This window comes from Cavia porcellus, unplaced genomic scaffold (genome assembly GCF_034190915.1).
Source record: "Cavia porcellus strain 051 isolate PalLab524CR breed Dunkin Hartley unplaced genomic scaffold, mCavPor4.1 scaffold_11, whole genome shotgun sequence".
In the NCBI taxonomy this organism is placed as follows: domain Eukaryota; kingdom Metazoa; phylum Chordata; class Mammalia; order Rodentia; family Caviidae; genus Cavia; species Cavia porcellus.
In genome coordinates this window covers 68,541,709-68,561,742 of record NW_026947494.1, presented here as the reverse complement: position 1 = coordinate 68,561,742, position 20,034 = coordinate 68,541,709, and the positions used below count along the sequence as shown (strand labels likewise).

The 20,034-nt window shown below is 35.0% G+C and overlaps 1 protein-coding gene across 15 annotated transcripts in view; it reads right to left on the bottom strand.

The window, feature by feature from the left end:
• Asph (aspartate beta-hydroxylase) overlaps window positions 1-20,034 on the bottom strand; it is a 288,087-nt gene that overhangs the window by 163,419 nt on the left and 104,634 nt on the right. For all 15 annotated transcript variants that reach the window (XM_063258447.1, XM_063258446.1, XM_063258435.1 and 12 more), the window contains one exon: window positions 8,304-8,345. In XM_063258447.1, coding sequence (XP_063114517.1) covers window positions 8,304-8,345 — 42 coding nt within the window. The remainder of the gene's footprint in view (window positions 1-8,303; window positions 8,346-20,034) is intronic.

The window sequence follows — 20,034 nt, the reverse complement described above, 5'->3', positions numbered from 1 at the left end:
CAAAACAGGAGCGTACTTATAGAAGAATCCTAAATTCAGTTCTAAGGACTAGGAATTTCCTAGATGAAAGGAAAGTAGAGAGGTAAGGAAGAGCATTTTGAACAGAGGAAATGTGGTCAGCAAGAGCTCTACCTTGAAATGTCTCTTGTGCCAAACTAAGAAGTTTAGATTTTATCCTTAGGCAATGGAGAACATCTTTGTTCAAATATGTTACATACAGTTTAAGAATTACAAGAAAAGCTTCATAGTACATATATACATATATATATATATATATATATATATATATATATACAGTAAAAGCTTCACAGTATATATATATATATACACATATATGTATATTTTTATGTATATGTATATATGTATATACATATATATGTATATTTTTAAATTAAAAAAACTTCAAAATGATGCTTGATTATTATTCACATTTATTCTATCTTTATTTTCTTTATGACAACAGAAAACTAAGAACTATTCATTTGAGGTACTAAGCCAATTTTACAGGCCTTTGCTTTAAATGGTATTATAAATGTGGTTTCTTTTAGGGTAAATGTAATTGGTTTTCTAGTGCCACCTAGTGCTGTGTAGCAGCAATAATTAAAACTTTTTAAAAGAATACAAATTCTTACCAATTATAGATTTTTAAAAGAATATACATCCTAACCAGGAAACCTGTAAATCCCTTTTAAAGATATTCACAATAGGTATTACTTAAGGATATTCTTAATTATAATGAACTCTACAGTGAGATATTGAATATTATTCTAACGCAAAACAATTTTTCAAAATCTTCATGATACAAATATAGTTTAACACACACACACACACACACACACACACTGCTTCTACTCACTACCACTATATGCTAATCTGAATCTTCATCTTCTCTTATCTGGAGTAGTGCAGAAGTCCTCTGATTGGTCTCTGTCCTCCCAATCTTGTACCCCAACAGCCAGAATAAAGCACAGACAACACAACACAGATCCTAACAATTTCCTGCTTGGGATCTCCCAGTGCTTGCCATCTCACTGGAGATAACACAAAGAGCCCTTACTATAGCCTTAAAAGCCCTTGTGAATTATCCACTCAGCTTCTCTGATCTTGATCTTTCTTCCTCACCCTTGTCACATCTTCTTTCCCAGTGACCACTTATTTGCTAATCTTCAAACATGCTAAGCACACCTGCTTTCAGGACTGTGAATGTCCTTTTTCACCCCTGGCCTTTATTCTTCCAAATGGCAGAACAGAGTTGTCTCCCTATATTCTTTAAGTTTCGGTTTAAATATCTTTGTCCTAAAGAGCTTTAGATACAGCTAAACCTGCCTACTGTCATCCTGTTTTTTTCTGCTTTATATTCCTTAAAACTATTCACTGCTTATTATATTTTAATTTTTTAAAAAACTTTCTATTGCTTCAAATACACCAAACGTAAGTACAGACTGAACATTCCTAATCCAAAAATACAAAATTCAAAATGCTCCAAAATCCAACTTTTTGAGTACCAATATACCACAAATGGAAAATTCCATAACATGAAACTTTGTTTCATGCACATAATTATTAAAATATTATAAAAAGTTACATTCATGCTATGTATATAAGACATATGACACTAACATTAATATTACATTTTAGATTTAAGTCTATCCCAAACTATTTCATTATGTTTATGCAAATATTCCAAAATATGAAAAAAATATCCCAGGTCTGAAACAATTTTGGATTTAGGCATTTGTGGATAGGAAATATCTGGTCTACACCATAAAGAACTGAACTTTTGTTTTATTATTGTTATAGACATACTGCCTAATACCTGGCACAAAATAAGTACTAAATATGTTTTTGAATAAATGGATGAACAGAAACAACTGTTTAAGTCTGACATTGAATAAAGTGTTTGTATAGCATTATTTTGTAGTCCATACTAATATTTTGTGACTGTAGAATATGAAAGACAGAGTAAACGATGACATCCAGTGGGGGAAAACTGATACAGCAAGTACGGCAACAAATAATCTGATTCAGTTTAAGCATCGGGTATTTTCAAGTAAGGACCTATTTTGGAATAAGCCCTATATAAGTCATGTGACTACAAAAGAATTAAATCTGACTTTCTACAAGAAAAAATAAATCATACAATTATTAACTCAAAGTATAATCAAGTCTTTTTCCTTATCAGTAATTCCTCATTAATTTCATATAGATAAAAACTAACCAATATGTTGTGTTTTTATTAAAAGAGTTATGTAATGTTATGTTCAATTATATTATGTCTGATGATGTGGACAATTCTATTGAAAATAACAAGAGAAAGCATAGTAACTACTATAGATCACCTAATATTGTGGTCCTATATACCTTTTTCATTTCATGCTTTTCTAGGAACTTATTTTGTTGTCTTGTTTTGATCTGTTTTTCCCTATAATACAGAAAGAATAGATATACATGTAGAGATTCACACATGGGAAGAATTTGTAAACTATTTACGGGAATAGATTATATAATACACGATGTAATGAACAGATACTCTGAAGAAGAGACACTAAGAAACCCAATGCTAATTCTGTAGCATTATGATATAAAATCTAGCAATACTATCATTCACTGTTCAGAGTGATATTAGTCTAGTCTCTTATGTTCAGTTTCAGCATACATAAAGGTAAAGCCAGCTACTACGAAGAGACTGAGAAACATTATGGTAGTCATTATTGACTTCCCCAAAATTAGGTCTTGAAGGTCTAAAAAGCCTTCAGCATGATGTAATGATTTGATTAGTTCTATAATGTTCAGTATATATTTAATGTATGTGAAGATGGGGACAACTATCTGGAAGAAAACCAGAGAAAATAAGATAGATAGTGAAGATCTCCAGGGGACTTGCTTTGAAATCTGTGTTTCTTTAAATTGTTTCCTTATAAACTGTTTTGTTATGTTTACTCTTACCCCCTTTACGATAAAAAAAAAAACAAGTGTGTAGGACTGATAATCATATTACTAAATTCTTGTTGGATCGTTGAGCAGAACTGATTGCAATGTCATTATTTGAATATCACTTTGTATGGTTTAATTTTGTAACTCAAGCAACTATTTCTAAGATGACAGTATATAACTTATCAACTGGTGATTTCTTACTGTTTATTTTTCTGAAACTCTGTATTGTTTCTACCCTTTTTTTGTTTCGTTTCTTTCTCTTTAAATAAAAAAATTAATATAATTCATACTGAGACAAATTTTTAATTTCTATTTTTTAACAATGTCAATTTCTGTTATTATGAAACTAAAGTCTGACAATTAAAGCAAATTTGTTTTTCTTTTTACCACATATTTCCAAAATGGAATGTCTCTCCTTCCTTATTCCCTTTGAGTTAACAGCGTCATATAAATGTAACTGAGCAGAAAATATAACAAACTCCCAAAAGGACAGTCTCTCAACAGAATTTTAAATCAATTGGTGGTAACATTCATTCATTACTTCTTTTAATTCTGATTAGTCCTGTATCTTACCCTTAATAAAATACTTAGTTAAAAACATTTAGTTTATACTGCCTTCAACTGTCAAATTTAAATGAAGGAAGCATGGTAAAGCAGTCAGGTAAATCTGTTACACTGTTCTCTCTGCAGTCCAGAGATGCTGGTGCCCACATTCAACTGGAAAAATCTGTTGTAGGATCCAGAGTCCCTGGAGGTCTGCTTTGTGCACAATGTAGACAGGGCAGTGCAGAGGGAAGAACAAGTTGCTAAGGCTGACATGAACTAGCATGGTCAGCGAGACAGCAGCTTGGCTGACCACTGTGCAGTGAGCAGCAGGCCTGGAGCTGAGTTTGCAAGGGTACCCCTGCATGAGCAACAAGCCAGGCCCATGGTCTCTCTCACCTCTCTCTGTCCCTACTACAGTAAGAATACACTTGGACAACTTAGAAGCAAAGCAGTGAATGAGAGGGACTCTAATTGGCATACGGACATCCCCAAGCCAGGTGTGGCATCCTAAGCATGGAGAAAAATGTTCAGCCTCCATGCCATGGTCTGACTTTTGGCTTTATCTAACTGTCTATCAGGAATACTCTGCTTACTCAGTGTGCTCCAGCTTCTCAGGCTTTTTACTCTCCTGAGGGCCACACAGACTGTTTCTCTGCTGCAGTGTTTTTAGTTCAGTGATGGTGAATCTCTTAGAGCTTTCAATGATACAAACAACTTGTTGAGGTACAGCTGCTACAGATTCCCAGCACTGTTCTTGTCTTTGCACAGTTGCCTAGATGGCATCACAGATGTCAGAGGTCACCCTCCCTTGGTCTACCCCTTCCTGCTTCAAAACGTGTTGCTGCTTCCTTCCCAGCAGTGCGGGTGGGAATATTACTTCCCTGTGCTGCTGGCCTCACTATTGGATGTGAGTCGTTACCAGCAAGATGTCTCTCTGACTCGCTTTCACCTGGATGCTCTTGTCTCAAATGATGCTTGGTATGTAGCGGACAAGCAGATGAGACATGGGAATGAGGAATTGGAATATTTTTCTGTGAGTGATGTAGATAGTTTTTAAAATATGTATATTCTGATAACTTGGCAAGCTGTTCAGCATCACAGTACCCATACTCCCCATATACAGTGACTGAGTATATTGTGGTAATAAAAGTGATAAAACATATCTGCTGTTATCTCACAACATTCACTGTTTCCTTCTTCAGAAGTAGATCTCTGAATTTTAGTATTAACAAAATTCTTTCAGTTAAATGTAGGACTTCTACGAAGCCTCCTCCTTCTGTAATACTCCTTCCTGTTATCTGGACATGGCTAATGATGTCTGGGGGTTGAAAGTCCTTTAGGAGCTTGATGGCAGAATGGCAAGAAAGGAGCTGAGTTCCTCATGTACCACTAACCTGTTCTTAAATTAGTGATAAGGGTAAAATATAAGCCATGGAAATTTGAGCTTTTAAAATTATATGTAATGAGTGATCTGCAGGATTGGTTTAAACCTGACAAACAACCCCACTGATGAACACATGGGGAGGAGGTAAAAACAAAGGTCTGTTAGGAAAACCAGTTTTCCTTAAAAAGGTTCATTAAGCAACATAAGATAGGAAACCATGAATACAGGAAGAAGACTACGTTTTCCTCTCTGGCATCTGGGCTAGATGGGTACTCTCTAGCACCTGGGCTCTTAAGAGGTGAAACACGACTGGACTTGTTGCTGAGCATGGCTTTAGCCTACCAGGCAGTGCTCTACCTTGGAGCCATGCTGAGGGAATCTCCAGTAGTCTCAGCCAAACTGAGTGACATGGATCATATCAGAGATTGTTTCATAAAGTGAAGTTTATTACATTTAAAAATGATTTTTATTCTTAAACTTTAGGTGTCTTATTCTGTGGGCTAAAAATTTCTTTTATAATTATGATAATGTGGATTTTTTTAAAAAGTTGCATCTTAGCTAAATTAAAAAACTGACACAGTATGTTAGATTTCCAAGTCAACTAATAAAATTACTACCTGAAACAACATAAAGTCAGGTATTTGGGTAACAGTAGTTGACTCAATTTGGATAACAGAAATAGCAGCAGACTGCAACTATTAGTTACAGATATTATTTTCATCTTAATCTTTCTGCTATGACATATCCCTGTAAAGTATTTCCCCTTCTAGATAAAGGAATCAAAGGTTAAGGAACTTTAAAATACGTATTTTTCCTTGTTAACTCTATGGTCTCAAAACATGGTGCTGATGGTTCCATTGCTAACTGAATTTAGACACATACAGACACAGAGACCCACATAAGTGCTTTGATTTCTTTAAGGATGACAGCAGCGCAGGCTCCTTAATGTGCCTTACCCATTCAATGTTTAAGTCTCATGTAGATTTTTGTATTTACAGAGTGTCTGAAGGGTGTGCAGCATGGTGGCAGGTCCAGGAGAGCAAAAGAAACATAAACATGACTTCACAGAAACTACATTCCAAGAGAAGTTCAGCCAATACACACTAAACAATTCAGCTACCAAATATATTACATAGTGACAACAAAACAATGAAAACTACAGCAAAGACCCAGGATACAGAGTGTAAGGACAATATAATCTTAAATAAGGTGAGTCAGGGTGGTTCCTTTAGAGGACAGCAATTGAGCAGAGATTAACAGAACAAGCCATGTGGATAGTTTTGGGGAAGCCTTTTATCTGAATGGTACAACCAGTGCAAAGACCCTTTTACCTGAATAGTACAACCAGTGCAAAGAGTGTGCTTGGAATGCAAGCTAATGTAGCTGCAATTTAAGGAGGCAAGGTGAAAGACACTTAAGATGAGGCTAGAAAGGAAATGAATGGAAGAAAATGAGGGAAGAACAGCTTGTGCAAGGCCTTATAAACTGCTGCAGAGGATTTTACTGCAAGGAAGATGGCTAGAGGTTAGAGGGATACAGCCTATATGATAAAGAGTCACTATAGCCACTGTATTCAGAAAGAATACAGATATGAAGGTGGAGACCAGAAGACCAGTTAGGAGGTAAGACACGTTCATGGCTTGGACCTAGCAGGAACAGCCGAAGATGACAGGGAGAGGCTAGAATCTCATTGTTTCCTGAAGAGAAAGCAGGTGGGACTTCTAATGGAGCAACAGGAAGTGTAAAAGAAAAGCTCTACAGGAGTAGTGAGCTTTGAGGGGGATAAGTTTTATACTGAAGTTTGAAGTGATTATCGCTCTCCTGAGATCATTAGGAAACAGAAGGTAGACAGCTGGACACACCAGTCTGGAGTTCTACAGAGACCCGGGCTGTGGGTAGACCTTGGAAACTTTGGGGTGCAGAAGAATTTAGTCATGGGAAATACATATATGTGGACACATAGTTAAGGACCATGACCTGTGGCCTTCAGTGTTTAAGTCAGAGAGATGAGGAGCATCTATTTAAATTGCCCAAAAAGAAACCACAGGAGACAGCAGAAGAGAGACCCAGACAGCCTGGCATCTGGCTAGCCAAGTAAAGGAAGTGTATGAAGTAAAGGAAATCACTCATTCCAATATGTTGCTCCTATTAGTATTGCCACAAGCTTTGTTTTGTCTCCTTAGGATTTATCATTTTCTACTAGACTCTAGATTATAAATATACTGGAAGACGGAAGAGGAATGGCAGCAGAGAGCTAATGTGAATGTGATGATCACATTAGCCCAGTCATCTATAAAATAAAGTCAATCAACAGTTTCCAATATTGAATAGAAAAACTGCAGAAATGACAATTGTTTAGAAATGCATAGGGAACTAACAGAAAGAAACACCTAAAATTAAGTGAGTGAGTGGGACTTGAGGACAGGAAGCAGAAGGGTAAGGACTGGTGCTTCACATTACTAACATCAACCTGTTAAACTATATATTATTTTAACAAAATTAAAGACAAATGTTCATTAGGAAAAAAATACATGCGTGAGATGCCTCAATCTAAATTTCTCAGCAATGAAGTTATAGTCAATAGGCCAACAATTGCATATATTCACCAAGTACTTATTCACAAACCAAGTAAGGTCTTTTATACAATGTATGTTATACCTTCTTAAGTGTAGGTGCTGCTTTCATTACTATAACTGAAAGGTATTACTGAAACATAAGTATTTTTAATCATTGAAAAATTTTGTCATTTGATGCTCACCAAAAGTGTAACCACTCTCTTGTGACCATCTGCATAATTTTTTAACATAAATATACTTTCTCATTCTGAATAAGCTTAGGAACCTCTGCAAAAGTTGAAGTAAGGTACTATGGGTTATTACATTTACTAGGCTGGCTTTGTAATAAATTTTAAAAGGCAGAGATAATTTTTTAATGTGGTTTTAACTTTGTGTATCTTTCTTTCCAGCAATTCATTTCCTTAAAAAAGATACCTTTATCTTTAAAGTCTAGTATGTAGCACAGTTGACAACATATTAACAATAAATTATATTTAATATTTTCTAAGTATTGCCCTTGTGCCAGACAGTGCCTTAAGAATTCTACAGTTATTCTCATTGAATTACTATTTTAGAGACATAGTCTTATGAAGCTGGTATTCATTATTTCTATATTATAGCAAAGGAAAGTGAGAAAGCTAAGTATAGCAAGTTTCCTAAAGACACACACACATAGTTAATGTCAAAACTAAGATTACAAGAAATCTCTTTAAACCTCAGCACATAATGTTTAGGAAGAATATTAATAAATATTTATTGATAGTATTATTGAAATAATAAAACCAGTAGACATTTCTTTCAGTTACTGATATAAAATCATTACATATACTTGAATGGTATGAATTTTTTCCATGTATATTTTAAAGGCTATTTGACAATCTCACCTTTCTCTTTTTGTCCTGGATCACTTGTTTTTCTATTTGTTTCTGAAAATTAAAGACAAAATAAAGTAAATACTGTATAATCCCCATTCACTATTTCAAAACACAGAACTATATTTAAATGAAATTTTAAAAATTTTGGAGCATATAATTCAATATTCTTAAATCCTGAATTCTTTATGCATGAAAAATATTACAAAATAGCAAAATTTAGGCTCATCTGAATTACCTATATGTAATTCTAAAATTTATGATTTTATAATTATGAGTCACTGAACCATACCACCAAGTGTGAAGACACCATACTAAATGTTCCCAGTCTATCAGATAATGTTTATCTTACATAAGAAACCCCAACTATACATAACTTAAATAGCAAAATAAAAGAAAGATGACAGGAAACAGGTAGATAGATTTTGTGGATAAGGGAAAGGGATCTGAGAATGGAGCAAGACAGGAAGAGAAAGGAAAAGAAGACTAAGATATGACACCATATCTGAATACACTCATGTAATCACACATACTAACAAAAACTTTTAAAAACCAAATAAAATTAAAAGGGAAAATGAATGATGTGCACTAACTCTAAATTTCTTCATAGACATAAAGGCAAACTGGGGTGGCAAAAGGAAGACTTTCATCAAAACGTCTTCAATATTTTTACTCTCTACTAAACCATAAAACTACTTTCATATTAGCATTGTGTGCATAAAGAAATGGAGCACGTCACCTTTTTTGGACTATGAGTCTTGCAATCCCAAAGGACTTCATACAAATGCACGTGACCCACTGTGGGTACCTGCGCCAAATGAAGCACAGGTGTGCACCATCACCTTACATAATGAGAGGTTCAACCAGTGTCAGCCTTGCCCCGAGCACACTGGTCAGTGTTTCTTCCACAAGTGGGGCTACTGAAAGCATTCATACCCACTAGCATCCTATACTAGTGAAAAAACATCCAAGCCTCATATGGAAAAAAAAAAGAAAACCTAAGTTGACTGTGTGTTCATTACCTCATTTATATACCTATAACTTAATATCCAGCCTAATTCTTCACAAATAAAAGAGCTAGTTAATTCTCAAGGGAAACCAGTTACTGATAGTCCCAGTAGGTACTTAAAATCTTTAGGTCATTTTAGGAACATGTATGTCATGGTTTATGTTTGTGTCCCCCAGGCCTCATGAGTTTACATTGTTCATATGTGATGGTTCATTGTATAGTGCTTGGATTGATGGTGTCAGTGCTCCACCCATATAGGGGTGGAGCCAGGATGTGATGTAATGGCAGGAAGAAGGTGTGTTTTTCTCTTTGCTGGTTCGAGTTTGCTGTTGCCGGCTGCCATGAACTGCAGCCCAGCCATGCCCGCCTGTCTTGGAGCCAACTGAGTGTGGACTGAAACCTCCAAAAACTGTAAGAAATAAACCTTTCCTTTCCCAACTTTGGGCTTCAGGTATTTTGTCTCACCAACGAGCATAAAGTAACTAAGACAATGTATGTGTACATACATGTTGGTGTGAGGATGTGGCAGTTTGGAAGACTGATAAAAAAATCATAGATCCTATCCTGTTCCACAGTAGATGCAAGAGAGTATAATGTGATCAGGGATGCTATCAAGGGTCCATTCACACAGATCAGTGATTCATGGGAACCAAGTTGCCCACATTTATCTATATGAAACATATCAATTTGAAAACATAAACAAACAAATCTGGTCCAGGCTCTGACACAGGAAGGGAGTTTTTATAGGTCAAGCCTTTTTGCTCCTTTGAGATGCTAGAAAATTGGAAGAAAGGGGAAGTAACTTTTAAATTTAGGGTGCCAGGCTGACCACTAACCACACATTCTTATTGTTCACGTATTCTTTTGTCTCATGATGCCTGCAGGGAAGGTCTTTTTGAGGAAAGAAATTAGGTGGAGAAATTACTGTATAATTTCCAAAGCTATCAAGGCCACTGGCTTAAAAGATTCCAAAGCATCATGTTCCTTCCACTGTACCACTTCATACTTTTTCAGAAAGAGCAATAAAAGGATAGACACATGGAAGTTTCAGCTTTTGCGAAGAGTAGGGTTTATAGACTTTACTCCTACTTTACATATCTCTTGGGAGTGCCACAAGAAAAAAGCCACATACAATATAAAAGAGCTAATAAAAATGGTATATGCATAAATTTTTCTAAAAATTATGGAGAAAGACACATTGCCATTAATCCCCCTCAAAACACTCCCCCTCACCTCACACGTCATTCTTGACACTTTTTGAAGCAGATCTGGTAGTCCTCTTGTGAAAATCTTCACAAAGCCTGATTAAAAACACAGTGAAGGCTGCTCCTGAGTGCCAACCAATGCAAAGGCAGGTACATAAAAAATTAGCACAACCTCGTCCACCTATTCAGCAGAGATTTGGCACCATGTGACTTTTGGTTCTTCTCCAAGTCAAAATAACCATGCAAAGTAAGTATTGTGAATAGGTTAGGATACCCGAGCTGCCACAATAGTGCAACTCATGAAAAAAGACTTCCGGAACTGCTTCAGAAAATGCAAAACTGATAGTGTGTGTTCAATGCCAGGGGGAGTATTTTGAGGGGCATTAGTGGTAATGTGTCCTTTATATAATAATTTTAAAAATTTAAACATTCATTGTATTCTGTGATATTTCATATATGTATATATTTGTTGATCTTTGCTAAATGTTTTAAAATGAGCCTTTTTAAACAATTGTTTTAATTAGAAATTACAGAATATTAATAAACACAGATAACTTATAGGTCAGTATACAATCTGTTCTGATGATCTTGTTTTCTTGGGTTGATTTTTGTTATCCTGTAAGTTTCAGTTTCTAGGAAGTTTTTCCATATTTTCAACTCATTTACGAGGCTTCTTAGCTGTGACTATCTCTTATTAAATTTCTATGTTTTTATTATGAGTTTTTATAGCTAATAAAACTATAACCTCCTTATAAAATAAGGAAGCTGAACTAGACCAAACAATACTATTTGCTCAGTACATATTAACTGAACTCTTAATATATGCCTGGAACAGCAAGTGATAGACGTTACACAGCAATGAAGAAAAGCATCAACAATCTTATTCCCGGAAGAGTTATTTTTCTAATAAGAATATAACTGCTTTCAGAAAATGTATTACTTTCCGTATCCTTCTGTAATCACTGTGAGCTAATACAACTTGGAAAACAAAATCAATCACACAACTAGTTCCTAAACTGCCTAGATCGAACAGGTAGGTACTGGTCATAAAGGAAGTCTGGGGCTTTTCACAGATTTTTCCACTCCTGGCAGGTTAGAGGGGCAAAGAAAAAATGCCTTGAACTGGTCACATTGAAAATAAAAGTGGAAGATACTAATCTGATGACAGAAAGCCCTGGACCCTCTTCTTCCCAGAAATTCAGGGAATATGGCTGGATACACTCCCAGGAAAAAGAGCCACCATCTTTCTCCCTACTCTACAGTATCAAGGAAAGGGCAAGAATATCCCAAATCAGTTGAGGCCTGGACAAAAGTTCTCTGTTCTCATTGTTGTCTCCCCCTTTCCCCTCACTTCACATCAACAAGCAAAGTTCTGAGACTCATGTCTTAGAATATAAAAGAAGAAATACATCGTAGACATTTGGGCCTTTTTGGTATTAAGTGCTTAACTTTAGCTTAGGTAAAGGAGATTTCCTTAAACTCTGGCTTAACTTGCTGCATCCTGCGCAGCTAATCATGCAGCAGTAGTTTATTAAGTCTGTGGGAGACCTCAGAGGACTTCACTGTGCTGAAGAAAGTAACTTGACCTCCCACTTGATGCCAGGCATTGTCCTAAGGGCTTAATGCAGATTACCCCATTCAGACTTCTCAGGAGCCAGTTACAATTGTATGGACAAGGAAACTGAGGCTGAAAGTAGTTAATGATTATTTTGGGAACTGCAGAGCAAAAAAGACTGAATGCTGTACTTCATACCAACGCTAAGTAATCACACTGTGTATCACAGCAATGGCGGTCCATTGGGTAAAAGGAAGCTAAATGCTCAGCTCATCCCTGAAAATTACAGAATTACAAATTCACTTGTAACTCGCATTTTATGTTTCTTTATATCCAAAAAGGGAAAAAGTACTACATTTTCTACAATAACATAACTCATCTTTCCCCTTTCAACACTATTAAGGAAAGCATTACTAAAAAAGACTGGGGTCTTGATCTTTAAAAAAAAAAACTCAGGTTTCAGTTGTAACAAATGATTATGTCATTTTCAGGAAAAGGGATGGAACTGGAGATCATGTTATGTGAAGAAAGCCAGATTCAGGACAATTATTACATGTTTTCCTAAATATGTTGAATCTTTTTTAAAAAAATGATAAGTAGAAGAAACTATTAGTAGATAAGAAAGATACTGGTGGAGGAAGGAAGGTGTTAAGGAGATGAAAGAGAATCTTACTAAGGAGAATGTCTGGATTTAGATACACTGTATTTTATCAAGGTCCAGGTAAGGTGTTCATCTGCCCACTGTGCCATTCTTGTTGAACCCAGCACAAATTAGTGAAAGCGTATTTGCACACAGGCTCATTTGCTCTTCTCGGTCTCATAACGCGCACCTACTATCCTCAAAATCCATCCTGACCCTGCTTCCCGCCTCAGCACCCACCTTGCATACTTCCGTGGTCCCAGCCTGCCGGGCTCCCACATCTGTCCACACCATTTCCTACCTCAGCCCGCAGCCTCAACAGATTACCAGCAAGTTTTCCTAACTGGTCTTCTGCCCATTGTGTGCCTCCCTCCTCAGATTTCTACTTCCACCTGCTGCCCAGAATACATGAATACTCCATAGCTGACACAAGCTTCCACCACTCCAATTCTCCACCTACTCATCTCTCAGCTGGCATAAAACCCAGCTGCTCAGAAAATTCAACTTCCTAACATATATTAAATATCAGCAGAGTTAGTACACTCAGTCAAAGGGAAATGATTTATTCAAAATGGTTTTCTTTGCTTTTTCAGGATATTTTAATGGTAAAAACAACTCTTTCAAGAAACCAGGAGTTTTCTCTTTACTTATCTAGTTATTTTTATAGCCAAAGAATAAAGATAAGAAAAGGGAGAGAAGAGAAACTTCCATACACTGTTCTGCCCTTTGTCTATACAGTCATGGTGAAGTTAATATCCTTATTAGTAGGACAGTCAGGGATGATGGGAATTAATGGGAGTAGGAATTCTCATGATGGAATAATCAATACTTCTAGGCATGGAATCAATATCTATAAAAGTTCTAGTCCTCATCAATAGCATTCCTATACACTAACAACAAAATCACAGAGAGGGAAATAAGAGAAACTACACTCCTCACACTAGCAAGCAAAAAATTGAAATATGTAGGAATTACTCTTACAAAAGAAGTGAAAGACCTATACAGGGAAAATTATAATACCCTGAAAAAAGAAATTGAAGATGATCTCAGAAAATGGAAAGACATCCCTTGCTCATGGATAGGAAGAACAAACATTGTGAAAATGGCCATTCTCCCAAAACTGTTATACAGCTTCAATGCAATCCCAATAAAAATACCATCAACATACCTTATAAATCTAGAGAAATCACTCCTAAAATTCGTCTGGAACCAGAAGAGACCTAGAATAGCAAAGGCAATTCTAAGCAGCAAAGGCAAGGCAGGAGGCATCACAATCCCTGACTTGAAGTTATACTACAAAGCAACAGTAGGAAAATCAACATGATACTGGAATCAAAACAGAGCCAAAGATCAACGGAATAGATTAGAAGATACAACCACAACTACAAACACACTCAACTACCTTATCTTTGATAACAGAGCCAAGCAGGTTCACTGGAAGAATGACAGTCTCTTTAATAAATGGTGTTGGAAAAACTGACTCTTCATTTGCCGAAAACTAAAGCTAGACCTATGCCTATCACCATGTACTAAACTAAAATCTACATGGATCAAGGATCTGAATATTAAAACAGAAACACTAAATCTATTGGAAGACAAATTGGGTAGAAACCTTGAAGACTTAGGGGTAGGTAGAGAATTCATGAACAGGACTCAAACCGCATGGGAAATACTTCCCAGAATCAATAGCTGGGACCACTTCTTATTAAAAAGTTTCTGCAAGTCAAAAGAAATCTCTAGCATAGTGAAAAGAAAACCCACAAACTGGGAAAGGATCTTAGTGAACTCCCCCTCAGACAAGGGACTTTTGTCTAAAACATATAAAGAATTAAAAAAACTCAGACCCCAAAATTCAAAGATCCAATGCAAAAATGGGCATCTGAGATGAATACGCACTTCTCAGATGAAGAAACACAAATGGCAAATAAATACATGAAAAAATGCTCATCATCATTGGTCATTAGAGAAATGCAAATTAAAACCACACTGAGATACCATCTCACTCCTTAAAGAATGGCCAGGATCAAGAAACCCAACAACAACAAATGCTGGAAAGGCTGTGGGGAAAAAGGAACTCTCCTACACTGTTAGTGGTAGTATAGACTGGTACAACCTTTGTGGAGGTCAGTCTGGAGATTTCTCAAAAAGCTGGGATTGGAAGTCCCATTTGTTCCAGCTATTCCACTTCTAGGCATATTCCCAGAAGAACTGAAAGCATCATACCACAGTGATATATGTGCACCTATGTTTATAGCAGCACAATTTGTAATTGCCAGATCTTGGAAACAACCCAAGTGTCCATCAACTGAGGAATGGATAAAAAAGCCGTGGTATTTCTATACAATGGAGTATTACTCAGCTATGAAGAAGGATCACATTGAGCTATTTACCAATAAATGGGCGCAGCTTGAGATCATACTCATAAGTGAAATAAATCAATCTCGCGTGTGTGAATACCGAATAGTTTCCCTAATGTAAGTAATGATTCAAATATATAAAAGTATGTGGTATTCATGATTCCCCATTATGTGGCCTTGAAGCCTTATGAAGTTTTCACTTATTAATTGGAATGGCTTTATTCTGGGCTGCTTCATATGGATATATTTGAAGCTATAGTATATGAAGTTATATTCAAATATTTCAAGGAAAAAGACAGACACTATGGTAACTACTATTAAGTCGGGTTATTTGGCGGTGATGGACTAGGTTGCTGAAACAGTCATGCTTTGACCTGTATTGTTATGTTGTTATGTCCTCTTTTATCTCAATCTCGCCTTTATTCATTAAAAAAATTATTTATTTTTTATGATTTTTTTAATTAAGGGGAAAAATTTTAAAAATTAGGATACATTATAGTAACTTTTTTGATTTCCTATTAACTTGATTTGAAGTCCTGTAATACTCCCACTATCTTGTTTTGACTGATTAGACTCTGTTCCGTTCTATATGATAGCATCAAGTTTGAGGGTATAGGCAACTACTTTGAAGGCAGTACGATTCACTATGATGCCCATTCTGGTTTGACTATTATGTTCTTTGGAAGTCCTGTAATGCTTACAAGGTTTAAGTTTTATTGGTCTTGTTCTCTACTGTTTTGTTCAACTTTATAATACCTAATGAGATAGACAATTCTTTTTAAGAAAGCAAGAGGCATTATGGTAACCGTTGTTGATAACCTTGTACCCGGTTTTACATCATGTGCTATGTCTATCCTTGGTTTTGACTGACAGCTTTGTTTTATCATATTTGACTTTATTCTCTTCCAAAAAAAAAAAAAAGTAATAAGAACTAAGGAGCAATAAAACCCAAAATGTGTAAATTTTGTTGTAAAAAAGAGAGGGAAAGAAAAGTGCCCTGAAGGATACAACAGCAAGGGTGTTTAGGTGTGTTGCATAGAAGACCATATTAACAGTTTGGATTGGATTACTGAACACAACTGTTTGCAGTCTCTCTGTTTGAATGTCCTCTTTGTATGCTTTGATCCTGTGACTTAAGCAACTATCTCTAAGATGATAATGTGTAATCTATTAACTGTTGATTTCTTACTGTTTTTTTTTCTAGTTCTATATTACTTGTACCCTTACACTGCTTTCTTTTGTTTTGTTTTTTCTCTTTTTTCCTTTTAAATAAAAAAAAAAGTTCTAGTCCTCTTTCTGAGCAGTGTCATACGGTAGAATATGCTTAAGCAAAGTAAGCACTACATAGTAGAAATAGGTAGCCAAAGGGGATGAAATATTCTTTTGTAATTTTAGATGCCCAAAGTGCTATTGTCCTAAAATATTAATCAGTATAAAATGGACTGATTTATTATATAACAAAATTGGAAATAAGGTATTTCAAAATAATGACAATATAGGATACTTCTGCATTTTATTGCACTCAAATAACATTAAACAGATGACATTTACATTTTTAGAAAATACATTGACGTTGCCTAATACGGCACATATTTGGAAAGACACAACTCATTAACTTAGATTTCTGGCATTAAAAAGTATTTGAAATTGACCACAGCATAATGAATCCTCAATTTCAAGTTCTAGAGATAATTATTTACAAAAATCCAGTACAACTTAATTTAGTCATTCATCAGTTCTGTATCACTCCTAAGTTTCTCTATAAAAATATGGCTTTATAAAAACTAGTGTCCTATAATTTACAATAGAAGACCTTATAATGCATATCATCTCTGTATCACCATGTCACAGCTTTAGAAAATTATTGCTTTTATTATAACTTATTCCAGGTTTTCACTACACATTAAATCATCATGCAAAACTCATACATAAGTATAATTTATAATGCTAAAAATAGACTCTCTTTAATTTTTACCCTAAAAGCAGAAACAAGTTTCCTTATCTTTAAAAAGGTGGGGGGATAACATAATCAAGAGGTACCTCTGACCCATAAAGCAACCTCTTCTTGATTATTCTTACAGTTCATGATTATTTCAAAATGATGTTGCAGCTATCTTCTTTTCTAAGGACTATTTTCATTGCAGCAACCATTTCTGAGCCAAAAATAAAACCACATTAAAAATGGAAGAAAATCTTCAGTGTGGAAACAAAGTGGCTCATTCCTTGTGAAATAGCAGCAGGCATCGGACTTAGTGAATACTCTTCATAAATCCTAAGTCAACTTATCTAAAGCCATTACTGAGTTTATCTAGGAAGAACACTGCACAGTTTCCAGTGGCCTAAGGGCATTGCTTAATTGGCCAAAGAAGAAAAAAATCTCTATGTTATGTACCAGTAATTTATATATAGATCTTCTACTTTTTAAATAAATACTGAATACAGTACTGCTAAATATAACCTACATCTATGGTGCCAAAAAGCATTTTTGCCTTAGACACTTCAGCAGGTTATTTGTTTTCCTTATGTCCTGACAAGAAATGTTAGTGTCCTCTCTCATTCTGAAAATAAATAACTGTAATTTAACTACTTCCTTGAAATATTAAATTTTTCTAATAAAAGCTACAAAAAAATCTCAAAATTTGTGTTATAACCTGAATATTCAAAGATTACAGAAATTTTTTGATAAGAATATCAGTGTAGATACATACACTTAGAATCTTCACAGCTGATGATGACCTCTATTAGTGTTTTTAAGGGTGCTAATGCAAAGTGCACTTAAAGAATTTCAAATCATATTTAATGCAGCATTTACACAAGTAGTTTGACATAGTAAGCATTAATTACTAATATTATATTATTAAAACCCTATCAAGACAATTGCTGCTACATCATCAATATAATCATCTAAAAAATACACATAAATGCAGGTAAGATTAAAGCTGTGTCCCAAAAAGGGGGGGGGGGAGAAACCAAATGAATCTACCAATGCTATTAGAAAAGGACATGCAGGAATGTAACATAACATGTAGTTTTTGTTTTAAAAAAATACACTAAAATGCTAGTGGACTATAATTCGTACAAAACATCTTTAGTGTTCATTCCCAAAGATCTTGATCTGCTCAGTAATTACTTCACAAGATCTATCACAGCCATCTTTTGGAGCGTATGGTTAGGCTGGTCCTCCTGCAGTAGAAGGGGCAGTCTTTTTGAAGCTTTAAGTATCTGCAAAAATAAGGGGAAATCTAAATTAAAGGACCAACCAGACACAGACTGTGAATATGCTTCATGTTTATTCTATTTTTTAAAAGCCCACCAACAGATATAAATGCTTGTTTTGTTTGTTTGCTTATTTTTAAGGACATGGTAATAGAATAATTAATTAAAAGTCTACAGGGATTATTTGCAAACCTGCTGATGAAAATCTGAGATCCTCAAAAACATTTGAGAATTACAACTGAATCAAAGAATATCAAACTTCTGAGAAACAGAAACATTACATTTATTTTTCCCACCAATGTTTTAATTAAGAATAAACAAATAAAAATAAACAGAGAATAAATAAATCTAGTATGATATTTGAGAAATATGAGACAGATTCAAAAGCACTGTAAGATGCATTTAAAATATATTAGTTTAATGATTTTTCTTCAATGTTTAATGCTACTGATAAAATAAGAAAAGTACAAAGTATTCTAAAAGTAGCAAAATTCATTCCTACCTGACTTTTTAATCAGCATTTTCATACTAACCTTTATGTCTAGTTTATTTTATTCTTGCAATGTTGCATTTATGTTATAATAGTGGATTATTTTTAAAGCTGGTACAAATAAAGGCACAGAAACTATTTAATTTCTAAAGCTGGATTACTTCTAGGATTTGAATGTGTATCCCAGAAATTGGTGTTGAAAATTTAATCAAAAGTCTGTGTTAACAGTACTTGGAGGTGGGCCTTTTTGGGAGGTAATTAGGATCAGACAGGTTGGGTCTCTATGATGGCATTACTGGCTTTACAAGAAGAGAAAGAGAGGTCTACGTTGGCGTGCTTCATCATCCTGTGTTCACCTTAGCAACGCTATTATGCAGTGAAAAGGGCCATACCAGGTCCCAAGAAGATGCTTCATCTCATTCTTAGACTTCTTAGTCTCTATAACGCCGAGCCAAATAAATTTTCATCGTTGTAAATTACTCAGTCTCAAGTATTTTAAGATAGTTATATTTCCTTTCTTCCCTCTTGTCTTTATTCCTACCTACCTACCTGTGCATGTTGCCAAAAATTTTTATAATCAGTAGTTCTTTGATGTTAAGGTAGAGTAAGTAACACTCCTCACCAAAGACAGTTGCTGGCCTTCCTTGTCACATTGAGTCCGTTTTTGTCTATTTCTAAATTTATCATTAATTATGTAACTGAAACTCCCTAGCCCCAATTTTGTGATTAGTTTCTCACACTTCATTGCTCAGCATTTTATTTGTGAGTTTTATTTACCTTATAAAGTATAGTGATTAGGTCTTATTCATTACTGTTTTCTATAAATGCCCTGCAGTCTTTATTTTGTTTTAGCTGCCATGCAGAAAGATACTGTGTTTTTGTACATGTTTTTAGTGCATATAAAATCTTCATTTCTGTTGGAAACATATACATAATTTTTACTTACTCTACATTAACATCAAAGAATTACTGATTATAAAAATTTTTGGCGACATAGCACTGAATATTTTCTATAGCTTGAGTTGAGTAGTGATAACAGGGTGTGTGTATAGACATGTAAAAATTGACATGCAAGCTTTTCCTGGTATATGAATTATACCTCACTAGAAAAAAATTAAAATGAGCTTAACTTTAGATTCCCTTACAATTTAACAATTAGCTAGACTCCGAGAGGAATGAATATTTCTGAAATACCGAGGCAACAGAAGTTGTTCAACATACAATGATAAGTATTCATAAAAAAAATCAAATAAAGCAAAAGCTCCGTTGCA